Genomic DNA, 19,007 nt, shown 5'->3' with positions numbered 1-19,007 from the left:
CTCATACAAACAGAAATCTTCATCTCTTTTCTGTTTCTGAGTAAATAGTACATACCAGCACTATTTCAAAATAACAAACTCTTGATTGAATAATAAAAACTACAGTTAAACACTAAAAAACTCTAAGCCATCTCCGTGGAGATGTTGCCTGTACAACGGCAAAGAGAATGACTGGGGTAGGCGGAGCCTGGGAGGGATCATGTGACCAGCTTTGCTGGGCTCTTTGCCATTTCCTGTTGGGGAGGAGAATATCCCACAAGTAAGGATGACGCCGTGGACCGGACACACCTATGTTGGAGAAACTATATTTATTTTTTGATGAGTACATATTGTGATTTCATTGTTTTGATTCTTAAAAAATACTACAAACACAAATAAAAACAACTTTTTGTGGCTTTATTATTTTAAAAAAAGCAGTATTTAATTAAACAATATGTGTAAATCACTAAATAAACACATGTAATTAGGGCAATTTCTAGTTACAATGAGGAATAAAAACACTACTAAGCAGCATTTTCATTAAAACAACTCTACTTTGTTGATCTAAATTCATGTGCAGTGTTTTTGTAACAGTTTTCGTCTGATTTTGCAGTAATCAGGGCTTGATGAATGACCCAGCTTGGCTAAACAGCATTCCACTGATTGAGCATCATTCTAGTAGTGACATCTGGAAACATTCATGCTGTTTCTAAGGAGAACACTTTTTCCTCAGCTGTGGCAGGAAGCACTTGCGAGACGCTCCCTTAAGCTGCACATTAGCTTTCTCTCTTGTCTCTACCCCCAAAAGCCAAGCTAGGCTGAGACTGCAAAGCCGGAAAGTGCTGTGCCCTTATAAGTTGGGGGAGGGGGTAACAAAAACTCTTTTTTCCATTAATATTATTTAATAAGGAGTCGTCAGTTTAATCCAGAAGAATCAGTAGTAGTCTCCTACCCTGAGGCTGTGCTTCTGCTGTAAAGTTCCTGTTTCCAGTCTTATGATATAGTGTGTCATCTGCTGTTCTGGAGGAGAGAAGCTTCAGACACTTTGGGGGACCATGCCATGTGTGCTCGGTCTGTCTGACCTGCTGTGTATAGAGGCACCAGCAGGGAGTGCTTCCTAGGATGATGACCTGCTGGCTATCATGGCGAATGGGACTGGCAGTACTATGCTAAAGTGTGTGGTGGTCGGGGATGGTGCAGTGGGCAAAACTTGCTTGTTGATGAGCTATGCCAATGATGCATTTCCAGAGGAGTATGTACCTACTGTGTTTGATCACTATGCAGGTAAGTCTTCGTTTTACATGTGCATTGTAGGTTGCCACCTGGCTACTGATTGCCATGATTGCAGGGTTATCTGGGATTGTCACCACTCTCGCTGCCAACTCCATCCACATGGACAATAGATCTCTTGTCTGCACATCACACCCTGTTGGTCCTGAAAATCAGGGAATCACTGGAGTAATTGCATTCAGATTTAACCTTTATGGCCAAACAATCTTACATTCCCCATTTTAACAGATTCCACTCGAAACCATTGCAAAATAAATATCTTTCTTCATAAACCTGACCTGGAGTTTTAATTTGTTTAGTGGGTTTTTTTTTAACATCTTATTTGCTAGAAGACTGTAAGTTGTTGTACAGCAATATATTAAAGCCTTCTGGTAGGTAAAGGGTTAATAAAATCAGTATCTGTGTTGGCCATTAAAGTCACCATATCTTGCTTGGTAAGCAGGATCTCTGTGCTCAGTTATACAGAAAAGCTTTATAAGGCTGGACGATATGTGAGGAGCCCACTGACTAAGGGATCTGTTTATTATAGGATAGCTGGACAGGTGTATGAAATCTTGCCAGTGATCTTCCTAGTAATTCTGCAGCAGGGAAGTGTCACAGACTGAGAAAGTAATTCACAAAGCAACTTCCTTCCCACGTTTTATAATTATAAATATGAATCACTTTCTTGCAAAATCAAACATTTTGTTACTAAAAGAATCTGAAATAGAAACTATGTATAAAACATTTTACAAATTTGTAGGTAGATCTCTTTTTGTTATTATGTAACTGACCTCTATAACTCACACATGCTTGTCAGAAGTATTTGTTGCACATGGAAATACAGAATTGAGAAGTTTTGTGTTAGATTGGGTATATGTTGGACAAATATCTTGGCCTTCTTATTTTACTAAATATATAACCTGAAATAAAGTTTTATGATTCAGTATGAATGTTTAAAAAAATGTATTTAAAAAAAATAAAAAAAAAAATAGGTAAAATACTCTTACTTTAGAGCAATTTATTTTTAAACAAAATCTTTCATGACGTTTTAACCCTTTTAAAGTGTTTTAACACATAGTTAAAGTTGTTTAAGGAGTAGCATACTTGTATATCCACCCATCACTGTCCATATCCTGCTAAGGAAAGGCGCATGATCTCTCCTGGTTTGAATGCACAGTAACAAAACATTTAATATTTAAAGGGACGTGAAGTCCAATTTCTTTTCTTCTATGATTCAAATAGAGAATACAATTTTCTAATGTACTTCTATTATCTAATTTGCTTTATTCGCTTGGTATTATTTGTTGTTGAATAAGCAGCAATGCACTTCTGGGAGCTAGCTTAATGCATTGAGAAAGCCAATAACATGAGGCATATATGTGCAGCCACCAATTAGCAGCTCCTAAATCTACCTAGTTATCCTTTTAAACCAAGGATATCAAAAGAATATAAAACAAATTAGATAATAGAAGTCAATTGGAAAGTTATTTAAAATCGTATGCTTTATCTGAATCATGAAATAAAAAATATGGGTTTTATGTCCCTTTAATAAAAATTCCTTTAACAAAAACATGTTTATATGCATTTAAAGGGACATTGTTATGCATTAATGCAGGAAATAGTTATGCATTGAATACAAAGATTAGCTTGATAGTAATAGGTAGATGTATTAATGGTTTAAATAACAAAGAAATAAGTGTCATGTTCTACTGTCCATAAAATAATGGTTGCAGACATATTGTAATCTTGTCTAATCTTCTTTGCTGGGGCCATTTAGGGACAGATATAAATGTCTTAGAGTGTAAGCAATGACTGTGTGGAATGTAACAGGGTTTAAAGTGATAGTAAATGTTATTTGTGAAACAGTAGGATTTACCAATCATACAAATAAAGTGACTTTCAGTCATGAAGTATAAAATACTTTATGCTGAAAGTTCCTTTATTTGTCTGTAGTGACTGCCACGCTGAGCACCTCAGGACCTGCAAAGGCAAAACGCTATTTTGTTGTGAGGTGACTTTTCCACCGCTTAGCCAAAAACAATGCGGGCCAGCTGGCGCCATTCCGGATAGCTAGCATGATATTGGCTAAGACCACCTCACAGCACAATAGTGTTCTGCCGTGGGCTGCCTGAGGGGCTCAAGCACTGCGTATGCTTCAGGCAAATAAAGAAACTTTCAGCATGAAGTATTTTATACTTCATGACTGAAAGTCCCCTTTATTTGTTCCACTGGTAAATCAGTGTTTCACAAACGCTAGGATTTGCTATCACTTTAAAGAAACATGAAAGTCAAAATTAAAAGGCCATAATAGTTGAAGCAATGACATGCTCTAACAAATTAGAGCATATACATTTTCTACTATTATGGCCCTTTAAAGGACCTGTCAATGTCTGATGAAATCAAGTATAACTAAAGTACCATTGTATAGTCAAGCTAAATAGAATCAATCTGAAGCATATTTTATATAAATGAATTATAATTTGAATGAAAACATAATTTAAAACTACAGCTTCTTCCATTTTGCCTCCGCCCCTGGCCAGGGGAGGATTTGCCTCACAGTTATTGACAACGGTTTCCAGCAAATCAGTAGTGTTAAATTGCATACTATATCCAATGTACGCATGCGCGTGGTCCCACATGGTCACGTGACTCCCCCTGTGCGTACATGAATTTAAGCACAGCATGAAAGGGAGCAGCTCGGCTGTATCAGCAATAAAGCTGGAGCTGTTCCCTTTCATTTCAGTTGCACCTGTTTCTCCCTTATAAGCTTTTATCACTATTTGCCAGCAGGCAGGTGCTTTTCTGCCTATATGAGCAGTGCACAGTCTTTTATGTGCACTGCTCCACCAAGAAGCGTGGCCCTGTTTTGCTGGTGACGTCACGTGTGATGTCACCACTTCTAGTCGGACATGTGTAGAGGAGGAAAACTGCATATACGTATATGCAGTTTTCATTAGGCAACATCACCCACGTGACCCTGTACGGGGAAGGTAAAAATATTTTCAAAACAATTGTTTTCAATGAGGTCGCATTTTAACCATGTACAGCTCTAAATTATTATTTTAACTTTGTGCACACATTTATTCTGATAACTTGGAGTGTTGACTGGTCCTTTAACCTTTTTATTCTTCAGAAAGAGTGTGCAATTTTTGAGGAGGCTATTCAAATTGTATTATTTTGGTATGCTAAGTCAACAAGCATATCTTGGTAGGCTCAGGAGCTGCATTGCACTACTGAGTTATTGGCTCACCCATGGACACAGGAACCCAAATAAATCCTGGGGGGATCGCATTTTTACTGGCAGTGTATTATTTTTCAGTAAACTGGGAATTGTCTCCTGCCCCTCTGATTTGCAGGCCCTAGCTGCACGGCATTCTGGAACTTATAGTTCCCAGATGTGCAGCCTAAAGAAGGCCCAGCCACACCAGACAATTTTTTCTACCTCCTATCACTGTGCATCTGTGCAATTATGTCACTAAATTCCATATATGTTGCAAAAACTTGTGAAATGCAGTGATGGAAGTACCCGCATGCGCAATGATAGAGGAAGTAAAATTCATCGGGGAGAAAAATTCCTCTCCGTATGCCTCACAATTTTTACACGCTAACTGCGCCTCCTATTAGCATGGCCAGGGCACTGTGAAGACCAGATTAGTGCGGCTCTCACCTGCAGCATTTAAACATTAACATTTGTTTTAACGAATATTCAGTATTCACTTTGTTTTAAACTAAACGAATACCAAAAAAGTGCAGCCAATGAATATTTAGGGAAACAAATTCTCCTAAATATTCGTTATGCAAAAATGACTAAACAAATTTTTAGCGGCTGCATATGTCTAGTGCACAGTAAAAACTGTCAATATATCAGTGACCGCCTTTACTAGATGCATATAAATAAAAAATATTTCTAATCAAAATTAAATCTTACTGGCATCCATTTTGTTTTCTATTAGAATATCATTTTCTGCCTTATCACAGTGATTTGTACCAGTAAACCTTCTGTTGAATTTACAAGTAGCTGGAACAGATTGACACCATATTTGTTTGTTTTTTTTGTTTTGTTTTTTTTCTTGTTGCAAACTAACTAGGAATTCTTCAACCGTTCTTTGTTGTGCTACTTAAATGCTGATTCACTTTGTCAAAAGAGGGAACAAATGTACAACTCATTTAGCTAACTTGCATTTTCTGCAGTACGTGTTGTGAAAATGCAGAAGGACCAACTTGTATTTCAGCACTCAGGTTACCAGAATAAGATGAAAACCTTTCTCACTGGCCAGTTCTGATTGAAAGGCACATTGTCAGCCAATTGCTAATTATATGTTAGTTTGCAACGTCACATTTAAATAATCCTAACGTGCATTATTTTTAAAGGGCCAGACACTTATGTACAAGGATGATAGATCATTGAGTGAGTGAGTAAGTAGTTATAGTAAAGCATGCATTTTACTAGAAACAATTTAGTCATTTTATGTTTTAAAATAAAGTATCTGCTCCAACTACACATCAGTGAATAATGATATGAGAATAACTTGTAGTGTAAATTATACAACCATTTGGACTTTAACAGCAGAACAAGCAACGGCTGATCACTCATCCATCAGCTAAAAATATCACCAGAGGCTCCAAGAAAGTCACGAGATAGGGACATTATTTATCACCCTAAGCCTTTATGTCATCATTAGAGCCTATATGAAATAATGACTGAATTATACCTGAGTGCAATGCTCCTGCCTAGTGACCCTTAAAGGAACAGTGTACTCAAATGTTTTCTCCTTTTTAAACTGATAGTAAAGCAGCTGTTAGTTGGCAATGTATTTTTAACCCTTAATGAGGTTTTTCCCAGTTTCCATGCTTAAATGACACAAGATATGTTGTCGTTTGCTCACTGTTGGTTTCACGTGAATTGTCCGCTCTCTTTTTCAGTGCACCCATACATATTATGCACCATTTAACAGACAAACCGGCCTTTCTATTGATACCCTGTAGGGGCCTGGTTTTCAAACCTGTCCTCAGGCCTCACTAACAGGCCAGATTTTGAAGATATCTGAACTAGAGCACAGGTGAAATAATCAGCGAATTAGTAAATATTATTATTTTAACCTCATCTCACACAAGGTAATCCTGAAAATCTGGCATGTTAGGGAGGCCTGAGACAGGTTTGAAAACCAGTGCTATAGGAGTATATCGAATAACAATAAATAGGAAATAAGAGGGACAAAACTTTTTTTTTTGTCATGATTCAGATAGAGCATACAACTTTCCAATTTACTTCTTATTTATTTTCTTATCTTTTGTTGAAAAGCAGGAATGTAAGCTAAGGAGTGTGCACGTTTCTGCAGCACTATATTGCAGCAGTTTTGCAAACAATGTTATACATCCGCAAGAGCACTAGATGGCAGCGCTATTTCCTGTCATGTAGTGCTTCAGGCATGTGCACGCTACCTATCTCAAGATATCGCTTCAACAAAGAGTAACATGAGAATGAAGCAAATTTGATAATAGAAGTAAAATGGAAACGTTTCTTAAAATTGTATTCTCTATCTGAATAATGAAATAAAAATTGTTGAATTTCATGTCCCTTTTTAATACGTGAAATGGGAAATATATTCTGCCCTTTATTCACAGTGATTGAATACACAGTAACTGTGCTGCTGCTGCTGGCTTTGCGGCACTGCAGAAATGGCAGTCACACAGACAAAGAGAGGCGCACTAACAGCCGAGGGCACAGCCACCGTACTGGGTACGGCACTGCAGAAATGGCAGTCACACAGACAAAGAGAGGCGCACTAACAGCCGAGGGCACAGCCACCGTACTGGGTACGGCACTGCAGAAATGGCAGTCACACAGACAAAGAGAGGCGCACTAACAGCCGAGGGCACAGCCACCGTACTGGGTACGACACTGCAGAAATGGCAGTCACACAGACAAAGAGAGGCGCACTAACAGCCGAGGGCACAGCCACCGTACTGGGTACGGCACTGCAGAAATGGCAGTCACACAGACAAAGAGAGGCGCACTAACAGCCGAGGGCACAGCCACCGTACTGGGTACGACACTGCAGAAATGGCAGTCACACAGACAAAGAGAGGCGCACTAACAGCCGAGGGCACAGCGACCGTACTGGGTACGGCACTGCAGAAATGGCAGTCACACAGACAAAGAGAGGCGCACTAACAGCCGAGGGCACAGCCACCGTACTGGGTACGACACTGCAGAAATGGCAGTCACACAGACAAAGAGAGGCGCACTAACAGCCGAGGGCACAGCCACCGTACTGGGTACGGCACTGCAGAAATGGCAGTCACACAGACAAAGAGAGGCGCACTAACAGCCGAGGGCACAGCCACCGTACTGGGTACGACACTGCAGAAATGGCAGTCACACAGACAAAGAGAGGCGCACTAACAGCCGAGGGCACAGCGACCGTACTGGGTACGGCACTGCAGAAATGGCAGTCACACAGACAAAGAGAGGCGCACTAACAGCCGAGGGCACAGCCACCGTACTGGGTACGGCACTGGTCCTTCAGGGCTAAATCACCAGCAGCACCGTACCCTGTACAGCGCTGGTCATTAAGGGCTTAAACTTAATTAAAAGGCAGCTTAAAGGGATGTTAAACACTTATTGTCTGGCTATACAATTATATATCGGTCAAGTCTAAACATTTTAAAGAGACATTAAACTCCTCATGATTTTGTGTAAAAAAATATGTGCTTGTCCCTTGCTCTCTGGAGAGGCCAAAAAGAAAATGAGCTAACCTAGGTTTTCAAAATGCTGCAAACTACCTTAACCAGGTATTTGGTTTTCAACATTTGCAGGTTAAAGAATTAAAGGGACAGTCTAGTCAAAAATAAACTTTCATGAGACAGATCGGGCATGTAATATTTTAAACAACTTTCCAATTTACTTTTATCATCAATTTAGCTTTGTTCTTTTGGTATTCTTACTTGAAAGTTGAACCTAGGTAGGCTCATATGATGATTTCTTAGCCTTTGAAGGACGCCTCCTTATCTGAATGCATTTTGAATTTTTTTCACAACTAGAGAGCGTTAGTTTGTGTGCCATATAGATAACATTGTGCTCACACCCATAGTTACCTGGGAGTCAGTACTGATTGGCTAAAATGCAAGTCTGTCAGAGGAACTGAGATAAGGGGGCAGTTTGCAGAGGCTTAGATACCAGGTAATCACAGAGGTAAAAAGTGTATTAATATAACTGCTGGTTATGCAAAACTGGGGAATGGGTAATAAAGGGATGCTCTATCTTTTTAAACAATAAAAATGTTGGTGTAGACTGTCCCTTTAACTTTTTGGCCTCCTATAGAGAGTTGGAAAAGCTCTTGGTGTTAAATGTTATTTTAAGCCAAATTAATATCCTGTTTGCTGCAAATGTTTTTCAAAACCCAAACTCCACCCACCATTAGCCTTATTTGGTGCAGCCAACACTGGGTTGAGTCTGCAGATACTGTTCATTATGTTGTTATCAAGTGCATTGTGTTGCAGTTCTTATCTGATATATTTAGTGAATGTTATGAAGCCGGATTAGCTTTGAGAAGTTAGCAGAATACATTTCCAGTTATGAGATTTAGAAAATCAAATTGCATGAAAAGGAAGCAAAATAAATAATGAAAGTACATTGCATAGTTGTACTGCGTATAACTAAACATTTTATATAAAAATCTCAGTGTTTACTGTTCCTTTAATAATACATTTTGTTTCAATCTGGAAAAAAAGTCATCTGACTTGCTAAACCACTGCACCAGTAAAAAGTTTCAGTATGGCTGTATTGCTGTTCATTCCTATGCTGTGTTATTGTCTCTGCTTTTGTACATATGGGACCAATGTGCAGGCCCTTAGCTATGAGAATCACAGCTGTCAATTTAGTGAATTAAATGAATATCTTTCAAATAGAGCATAAAATAATAATAAAACAAACATTTTACTACAGTTATCAAATGTATTTTTCTCTCTTGGTAAAGACATTCATAGGGAGGCTTAGTGTGCAGGTGACTAAATGGCAGTAGTGTTTGCAACAATGTTTGTAACCATGTCCTACATTGTTGCAAACACAACTGCAAATTTTGTAGCAAATGTTTTCTGTTTTTTTAAAGGGACAGTCTAGTCCAAAACAAACTTTCATTAATCAGATAGAAGTAAATTGTTTAAAATGACATGCCCTATCTCCAATTTTGCTTTGTTCTCTTTAGTTGAAAGCTAAATCTAGGAGGTTCATATGCTAATTTCTAATCCCTTGAAGGGCCACCTCTTAGCTCAGGGCACTTTGACTGTTTTTTACCACTAGAGGGTGTTGGTTCATGTGTTTATATAGATAACACTGTGCTCATGCACGTGGAGTTCCTAGGAGCCAGCACTGATTGGCTAAAATGCAAGTCTGTCAAAAGAACTGAAATAAGGGGTAGTTTTCAGAGTTTTAGATACAAGATAATCAGAGGTAAAAAGTTTATTAAAATAATTGTGTTGGTTACGCAAAACAGGGGAATGGATAATAAATGGATTATCTTTCTTTTAAAACAATTATTCTGATGTAAACTGTCCCTTTTTTAAATTGCATGTGGTATATGAAATATAAGTTTTATTTTCACTGTCATGCCGTGTTTACATTGACCACATGAAATATAGTCATGAGAATACATGTAATGGGATATTCTCCTCTTTCCAATGAAATGCCTTCTATGTGTATTCAGAAGAAGAGTTCTAATACGAATGAAACAGGCTGTCTAGCAGTGATTTCTGTATTTGTGGCAATCACCCTATTAAGAGATCACTGTGTTAAAACTGTATTTGAAGCAAAAAGTCAGATTTTGCATATCTTACCCAGAATCCTCTTGTGCATTGGTAACAATGTATATGGAGTTTTACTGTGGAAAAGCAACAATCGGGGATACCTAGATGTGCTAATTTCCTATGAGATATATATATATATATATATATATATATATATATATATATATATATACATACACATACATAGACAACACATCCCATGACCCTGCTACATGCTCAGCCCTGGGTGCTTACAGGCAGGTAACTCCAGACAGGTCTGGGGGCTAGAACCATAGGGAAAATTACAAAACAAATTTAATACAGCACATAGAGAAAGTCCAGCACTCACTTGCAAGCTCTCAGCTAAGATTACAAGCAAAAATGGAAGGGTTAGTTACCGCATCTGGCCAAATGGTACAAGCTCAGGTACCACGTCAAGGTCCTCTGGGGACAGCACAGCTTCCTGTGAGCACCCAGGGCTGTGCATTTTGCAGGGTCATGGGATGTGTGTCCAGTCTGAGAGTACAGTCTCCTTCCATGTTTTGTATATGTCTAGGGTGATTACATAAGCCTGTGCACCCTTCACTTGTCCCTTGAAAGCTTGCATTGTGTGGCTGTTTTAGGGTCCCAGGTTTTGGAAGGGACCTTGACTTGGTACTTGGTATATATTGTATATATGTTATTGTTTTTTCTTTTGAAATTTAACTACAGCACCTCTATTGCAAATCCCATAGACCAGGGTTTCTTAACGTGGCCCAGCCATAGATGGTACTAAAGGTCTCCGTATTGATTTTGCACTGTTGGGAATCCACTGCTGGTATTTTCTGCACCTCTATTGGCGTGAGGTTGCAGTTGACAGAAGCATAAGTAGTAAACAGCTCAGTAACTATCATTTGTGTATGGATTTTGATCTTTGCCACTGTGTCTAGTGTGGGTTTGAAGCACATGGACACACAAAGAATCAACCTGGATTGATAGTTCTCCAAGAAGTTATAGTAATTGAAACTGTACAGTTGAGTGTATTCACGGTGGGCATCTGCTTAAAGTTTGACTAATGCAATGTGTCGCCCCCCCTTCCCAAACAAAGAAACTAAATCAGAATAGTGGGAAAACTAATATTTAGTTAAACAACCTCCAATGCAGAGTTTAACAGGCAGTATACACAGTGCTGCAATTAAGCATAGGGTAAATTCGGGTCAAGCACACAGTTGTGGATAGGAGATCCAGGGATCAGATTTGTATGTGTACACTGTATTAACAGACAGACTGTAATACCATCTGGGAAATATTTTTCTCACTTGGCACATGTTATTTCTGCTGGCAGCTGGTGGATATAGTCACAGTATATAGGACGACTTTATTACATACATTCAGTATTTCTAGGATTATGTGGCCAAATGTGTGTGAAAAATCAGAATATAAGAATATTTTACCTGGGGTGTTTTTTGTTCTGTATCTTGCTTTTTCATGAACTCCTTTTAATTATAGCTATGAGGAACAACATTGTATTTTCTGTGTTATAGGGCATATTTAAAAGAGACGGTTGTGCATTTACCTCGTATGCTATTATTTTTATTTTTTTGGTTAATGTAATATGTAGTGTACACTTAAAGGGACAGTCAACTCCAGATTTTTTGTTGTTTAAAAAGATAGATAATCCCTTAATTACCAATTTCCCAGTTTTGCATAACCAACACAGTTATAATTATACACGTTTTACCTCTGTAATTACCTTGGATCTAAGCCTCAGCAGACTGCACCCTTATTTCAATTCTTTTGACAGACTTGCATTTTAGCCAATCAGGGCTGTTTCCATGGTAAATTCACGTGCATGAGCTCAATGTTATCTATATGAAACACATGAACTAATGCCCTCTAGTGGTGAAAAACTATCAAAATGCATTTAGATTAGAGGTGGCCTTCAAGGTCTAAGAAATTAGCACATGAACATCCTAGGTTCAGCTTTCAACTAAGAATACCAAGAGAACAAAGCAAAATTGGTGATAAAGTAAATTGGAAAGTTGTTTAAAATGACATGCCCTATCTGAATCATGAAGAGTTTTTTTTTTTTTTTTTGGACTTGACTGTCCCTTTAATAGTGTATCTTTTATTTATTTATATATATATATATATATATATATATATATATATATATATATATATATATATATATATATATATATATATATATATATATATATATATATATATATATACATACATACATAGTCACCAAAAGTATGTAAACAATCCTACTAATTATCAAGTTCAGATGTTTCAGCCACACTGTGATGTACAGGGTTAACTAACCCTGTACCAGTCACCAGTTTAGCACAGAAAGGGTTAACAGATCCTTTCCACCTTATCCAGTTTGTCACAGTCTAGCCACTCCATGCAGGTCTGTAACTTTGTCTAGTGGGTGCAAGGGTTAAATAAACACTCTCTAGTCTTTGCGAAACCTAGAAAAAATGTCCCTCCCTTTAATGCCACCTACACTAAACAATCTCTGCTGCCACCACCTTAAGATTTATTATAAGCTGAATCCTAAGGAAATATCCAGACTAAAAGAGTAAAACACAATTTGGCAAAAATCTATCTAAAATACACAGTACTTATTATTACTAGTCTCTCCAGTAACGTGATTCAAATATTAGACAAAGACAAAAACCTATTAAAGGAACATTTATTATAAACAAAAAAGAGTCACAGTGCATTTAGAGAAAAAAGTGGAGTTAACAAACAATTACACACAGTGAATGGTTTTTAACCCCTTAACGACCAACGACGTATGGGGTACGTCCTGCAAAAAAATGCAGTTAATGACCAAGGACGTACGTCGTTGGTCTTTGAAAGCAGTGGAAGCGATCCTGATCACTTCCAACTGCTTTCATGTTATAGCAGTGATGCCTCGATATTGAGGCATCCTGCTATAACATTTTTTAGCCCACCGATGAAGAGAGAGCCACCCTGTGGCCCTCTCTGTATCGGCCATCAATGGCCATGTTCGTTGGTGGGTGGGAGCTGATCCAGGGAGGCGGGTGGGCGGCCATCGGTGGGGAAGGGGGCGAGATCGAGTGTGAGCGGGTGCGCACACGTGAGCGGGTGCGCGCGCGGGCGGGTGGGAACCCTACACTATGGAACAAATGTTAAGTGGTACACGGTGGGAGAGAGGGTGGGAACATTACAAATTAACTTGTAATTTAACGATCTGAGGGGGGGGCAGCTACACTACAGAAAATATAATTTTTATAATAATAAAATATAATAAAAAACATATTTGATTTCAAACTGGGTACTGGCAGACAGCTGCCAGTACCCAATATGGCGCATAATAAGGCAGAGAGGGGGATTAGAGAGCTGTTTGGGGGGGATCAGGGAGGTTGGGGGCTAATGGGGGATCCTACAGAGCAGAATTATCTTTTTTTTTTTTTTTTAAATCCCAAAAAACTCTTATTTTAGTACTGGCAGACTTACTGCCAGTACTTAAGATGGCGGGGACAATTGTGGGGTGGGGGAGGGAAGAGAGCTGTTTGGGAGGGATCAGGGGGTGTGATGTGTCATGTGGGAGGTTGATACCTACACTAAAGCTAAAATTAACCCTGCAAGCTCCCTAATTAACCCCTTCAATGCTGGGCATTATACACGTGTGGTGCGCAACGGCATTTAGCTGCCTTCTAATTACCAAAAAGCAAAGCCAAAGCCATATATGTCTGCTATTTCTGAACAAAGGGGATCCCAGAGAAGCTTTTACAACCATTTATGCCATAATTGCACAAGCTGTTTGTAAATAATTTCAGTGAGAAACCTAAAATTGTGAAAAATGTAACGCTTTATTTTTATTTGTTAGCATTTGGCGGTGAAATGGTGGCATGAAATATACCAAAATGGGCCTAGATCAATACTTTGGGTTGTCTACTACATTATACTAAAGCTAAAATTAACCCTAAAAGCTCCCTACAAGCTTCCTAATTAACCCCTTCAATGCTGGGCATAATACATGTGTGGTGCGCAGTGGCATTTTGCGGCCTTCTAAATACCAAAAAGCAATGCCAAAGCCATATATGTCTGGAATTTCTGAACAAAGGGGATCCCAGAGAAGCATTTACAACCATTTGTGCCATAATTGCACAAGTTGTTTGTAAATAATTTCAGTGAGAAACCTAAAGTTTGTGAAAAAGTGAACAATTTTTTTTATTTTATCGCATTTGGTAGTGAAATGGTGGCATGAAATATACCAAAATGGGCCTAGATCAATACTTTGGGATGTCTTCTAAAAAAAATATATGCATGTCAAGGGATATTCAGGGATTCCTGAAAGATATCAGTGTCCCAATGTAACTAGCGCTAATTTTGAAAAAAAGTGGTTTGGAAATAGCAAAGTGCTACTTGTATTTATGGCCCTATAACTTGCAAAAAAAGCAAAGCACATGTAAACATTGGGTATTTCTAAACTCAGGACAAAATTTAGAAACTATTTAGCATGGGTGTTTTTTGGTGGTTGTAGATGTGTAACAGATTTTGGGGGTCAAAGTTAGAAAAAGTGTGTTTTTTTCCCTCATATTTTATCATTTTTTTATAGTAAATTATAAGATATGATGAAAATAATGGTATCTTTAGAAAGTCCATTTAGTGGCGAGAAAAACGGTATATAATATGTGTGGGTACAGTAAATGAGTAAGAGGAAAATTACAGCTAAACACAAACGCTGCAGAAATGTAAAAATAGCCTTGGTCCCAAACGGACAGAAAAACATAATTTATGTAAGAACTTACCTGATAAATTCATTTCTTTCATATTAGCAAGAGTCCATGAGCTAGTGACGTATGGGATATACATTCCTACCAGGAGGGGCAAAGTTTCCCAAACCTCAAAATGCCTATAAATACACCCCTCACCACACCCACAATTCAGTTTAACGAATAGCCAAGAAGTGGGGTGATAAAAAAGTGCGAAAGCATATAAAATAAGGAATTGGAATAATTGTGCTTCATACAAAATCATAACCACCACAAAAAAAGGGCGGGCCTCATGGACTCTTGCTAATATGAAAGAAATGAATTTATCAGGTAAGTTCTTACATAAATTATGTTTTCTTTCATGTAATTAGCAAGAGTCCATGAGCTAGTGACGTATGGGATAATGACTACCCAAGATGTGGATCTTTCCACACAAGAGTCACTAGAGAGGGAGGGATAAAATAAAGACAGCCAATTCCTGCTGAAAATAATCCACACCCAAAATAAAGTTTAACGAAAAACATAAGCAGAAGATTCAAACTGAAACCGCTGCCTGAAGTACTTTTCTACCAAAAACTGCTTCAGAAGAAGAAAATACATCAAAATGGTAGAATTTAGTAAAAGTATGCAAAGAGGACCAAGTTGCTGCTTTGCAGATCTGGTCAACCGAAGCTTCATTCCTAAACGCCCAGGAAGTAGATACTGACCTAGTAGAATGAGCTGTAATTCTCTGAGGCGGAATTTTACCCGACTCAACATAGGCAAGATGAATTAAAGATTTCAACCAAGATGCCAAAGAAATGGCAGAAGCTTTCTGGCCTTTCCTAGAACCGGAAAAGATAACAAATAGACTAGAAGTCTTACGGAAAGATTTCGTAGCTTCAACATAATATTTCAAAGCTCTAACAACATCCAAAGAATGCAACGATTTCTCCTTAGAATTCTTAGGATTAGGACATAATGAAGGAACCACAATTTCTCTACTAATGTTGTTGGAATTCACAACTTTAGGTAAAAATTCAAAAGAAGTTCGCAACACCGCCTTATCCTGATGAAAAATCAGAAAAGGAGACTCACAAGAAAGAGCAGATAATTCAGAAACTCTTCTAGCAGAAGAGATGGCCAAAAGGAACAAAACTTTCCAAGAAAGTAATTTAATGTCCAATGAATGCATAGGTTCAAACGGAGGAGCTTGAAGAGCTCCCAGAACCAAATTCAAACTCCAAGGAGGAGAAATTGACTTAATGACAGGTTTTATACGAACCAAAGCTTGTACAAAACAATGAATATCAGGAAGAATAGCAATCTTTCTGTGAAAAAGAACAGAAAGAGCAGAGATTTGTCCTTTCAAAGAACTTGCGGACAAACCCTTATCTAAACCATCCTGAAGAAACTGTAAAATTCTCGGTATTCTAAAAGAATGCCAAGAAAAATGATGAGAAAGACACCAAGAAATATAAGTCTTCCAGACTCTATAATATATCTCTCGAGATACAGATTTACGAGCCTGTAACATAGTATTAATCACGGAGTCAGAGAAACCTCTTTGACCAAGAATCAAGCGTTCAATCTCCATACCTTTAAATTTAAGGATTTCAGATCCTGATGGAAAAAAGGGCCTTGTGACAGAAGGTCTGGTCTTAACGGAAGAGTCCACGGTTGGCAAGAGGCCATCCGGACAAGATCCGCATACCAAAACCTGTGAGGCCATGCCGGAGCTACCAGCAGAACAAACGAGCATTCCTTCAGAATCTTGGAGATTACTCTTGGAAGAAGAACTAGAGGCGGAAAGATATAGGCAGGATGATACTTCCAAGGAAGTGATAATGCATCCACTGCCTCCGCCTGAGGATCCCGGGATCTGGACAGATACCTGGGAAGTTTCTTGTTTAGATGGGACGCCATCAGATCTATTTCTGGAAGTTCCCACATTTGAACAATCTGAAGAAATACCTCTGGGTGAAGAGACCATTCGCCCGGATGCAACGTTTGGCGACTGAGATAATCCGCTTCCCAATTGTCTACACCTGGGATATGAACCGCAGAGATTAGACAGGAGCTGGATTCCGCCCAAACCAAGATTCGAGATACTTCTTTCATAGCCAGAGGACTGTGAGTCCCTCCTTGATGATTGATGTATGCCACAGTTGTGACATTGTCTGTCTGAAAACAAATGAACGATTCTCTCTTCAGAAGAGGCCAAAACTGAAGAGCTCTGAAAATTGCACGGAGTTCCAAAATATTGATCGGTAATCTCACCTCCTGAGATTCCCAAACTCCTTGTGCCGTCAGAGATCCCCACACAGCTCCCCAACCTGTGAGACTTGCATCTGTTGAAATTACAGTCCAGGTCGGAAGCACAAAAGAAGCCCCCTGAATTAAACGATGGTGATCTGTCCACCATGTTAGAGAGTGTCGAACAATCGGTTTTAAAGATATTAATTGAGATATCTTCGTGTAATCCTTGCACCATTGCTTCAGCATACAGAGCTGAAGAGGTCGCATGTGAAAACGAGCAAAGGGGATCGCGTCCGATGCAGCAGTCATAAGACCTAGAATTTCCATGCATAAGGCTACCGAAGGGAATGATTGTGACTGAAGGTTTCGACAAGCTGTAATCAACTTTAGACGTCTCTTGTCTGTTAAAGACAGAGTCATGGACACTGAATCCATCTGGAAACCCAGAAAGGTTACCCTTGTCTGAGGAATCAAAGAACTTTTTGGTAAATTGATCCTCCAACCATGATCTTGAAGAAACAACACAAGTCGATTCGTATGAGATTCTGCTAAATGTAAAGACTGAGCAAGTACCAAGATATCGTCCAAATAAGGAAATACCACAATACCCTGTTCTCTGATTACAGACAGCAGGGCACCGAGAACCTTTGTAAAAATTCTTGGAGCTGTAGCTAGGCCAAACGGCAGAGCCACAAATTGGTAATGCTTGTCCAGAAACGAGAATCTCAGGAACTGATAATGATCTGGATGAATCAGAATATGCAGATATGCATCCTGTAAATCTATCGTGGACATATAATTCCCTTGCTGAACAAAAGGTAAGATAGTCCTTACAGTTACCATCTTGAACGTTGGTATCCTTACATAACGATTCAATATTTTTAGATCCAGAACTGGTCTGAAAGAATTCTCCTTCTTTGGTACAATGAAGAGATTTGAATAAAACCCCATCCCCTGTTCTGGAACTGGCATAATTACTCCAGTCAACTCTAGATCTGAAACACATTTCAGAAATGCTTGAGCTTTTACTGGATTTACTGGGACACGGGAAAGAAAAAATCTCTTTGCAGGAGGTCTCAACTTGAAACCAATTCTGTACCCTTCTGAAACAATGCTCTGAATCCAAAGATTGTGAACAGAATTGATCCAAATTTCCTTGAAAAAACGTAACCTGCCCCCTACCAGCTGAGCTGGAATGAGGGCCGCACCTTCATGTGGACTTAGAAGCAGGCTTTGCCTTTCTAGCTGGCTTGGATTTATTCCAGACTGGAGATGGTCTCCAAACTGAAACTGCTCCTGAGGATGAAGGATCAGGCTTTTGTTCTTTGTTGAAACGAAAGGAACGAAAACGATTATTAGCCCTGTTTTTACCTTTAGATTTTTTATCCTGTGGTAAAAAAGTTCCTTTCCCACCAGTAACAGTTGAAATAATGGAATCCAACTGAGAACCAAATAATTTGTTACCCTGGAAAGAAATGGAAAGTAAAGTTGATTTAGAAGCCATATCAGCATTCCAAGTTTTAAGCCATAAAGCTCTTCTAGCTAAAATAGCTAGAGACATAAACCTGACATCAACTCTGATAATATCAAAAATGGCATCACAGATAAAATTATTAGCATGCTGAAGAAGAATAATAATATCATGAGAATCACGATGTGTTACTTGTTGCGCTAAAGTTTCCAACCAAAAAGTTGAAGCTGCAGCAACATCAGCCAAAGATATAGCAGGTCTAAGAAGATTACCTGAACACAGATAAGCTTTTCTTAGAAAGGACTCAATTTTCCTATCTAGAGGATCCTTAAACGAAGTACCATCTGACGTAGGAATAGTAGTACGTTTAGCAAGGGTAGAAATAGCCCCATCAACTTTAGGGATCTTGTCCCAAAATTCTAATCTGTCAGACGGCACAGGATATAATTGCTTAAAACGTTTAGAAGGAGTAAATGAATTACCCAAATTATCCCATTCTTTGGAAATTACTGCAGAAATAGCATTAG

General features: G+C 38.7%; 1 protein-coding gene across 1 annotated transcript in view; it reads left to right on the top strand.

The window, feature by feature from the left end:
• The first annotated feature begins 803 nt into the window (after window positions 1-803).
• Window positions 804-19,007, top strand: part of RHOQ (ras homolog family member Q) — a 123,796-nt gene continuing 105,592 nt past the window's right edge. The window contains exon 1 of the mRNA XM_053712253.1: window positions 804-1,263. Within this exon, the coding sequence (XP_053568228.1) occupies window positions 1,122-1,263 (142 nt within the window). The 5' untranslated portion in view covers window positions 804-1,121. The remainder of the gene's footprint in view (window positions 1,264-19,007) is intronic.

The sequence above is a fragment of the Bombina bombina genome, chromosome 4 (assembly GCF_027579735.1).
Source record: "Bombina bombina isolate aBomBom1 chromosome 4, aBomBom1.pri, whole genome shotgun sequence".
Taxonomy (NCBI): Eukaryota; Metazoa; Chordata; class Amphibia; order Anura; family Bombinatoridae; genus Bombina; species Bombina bombina.
Note: the sequence above shows the minus strand (reverse complement) of the source record. Positions and strands in the feature narration are given on the sequence as shown.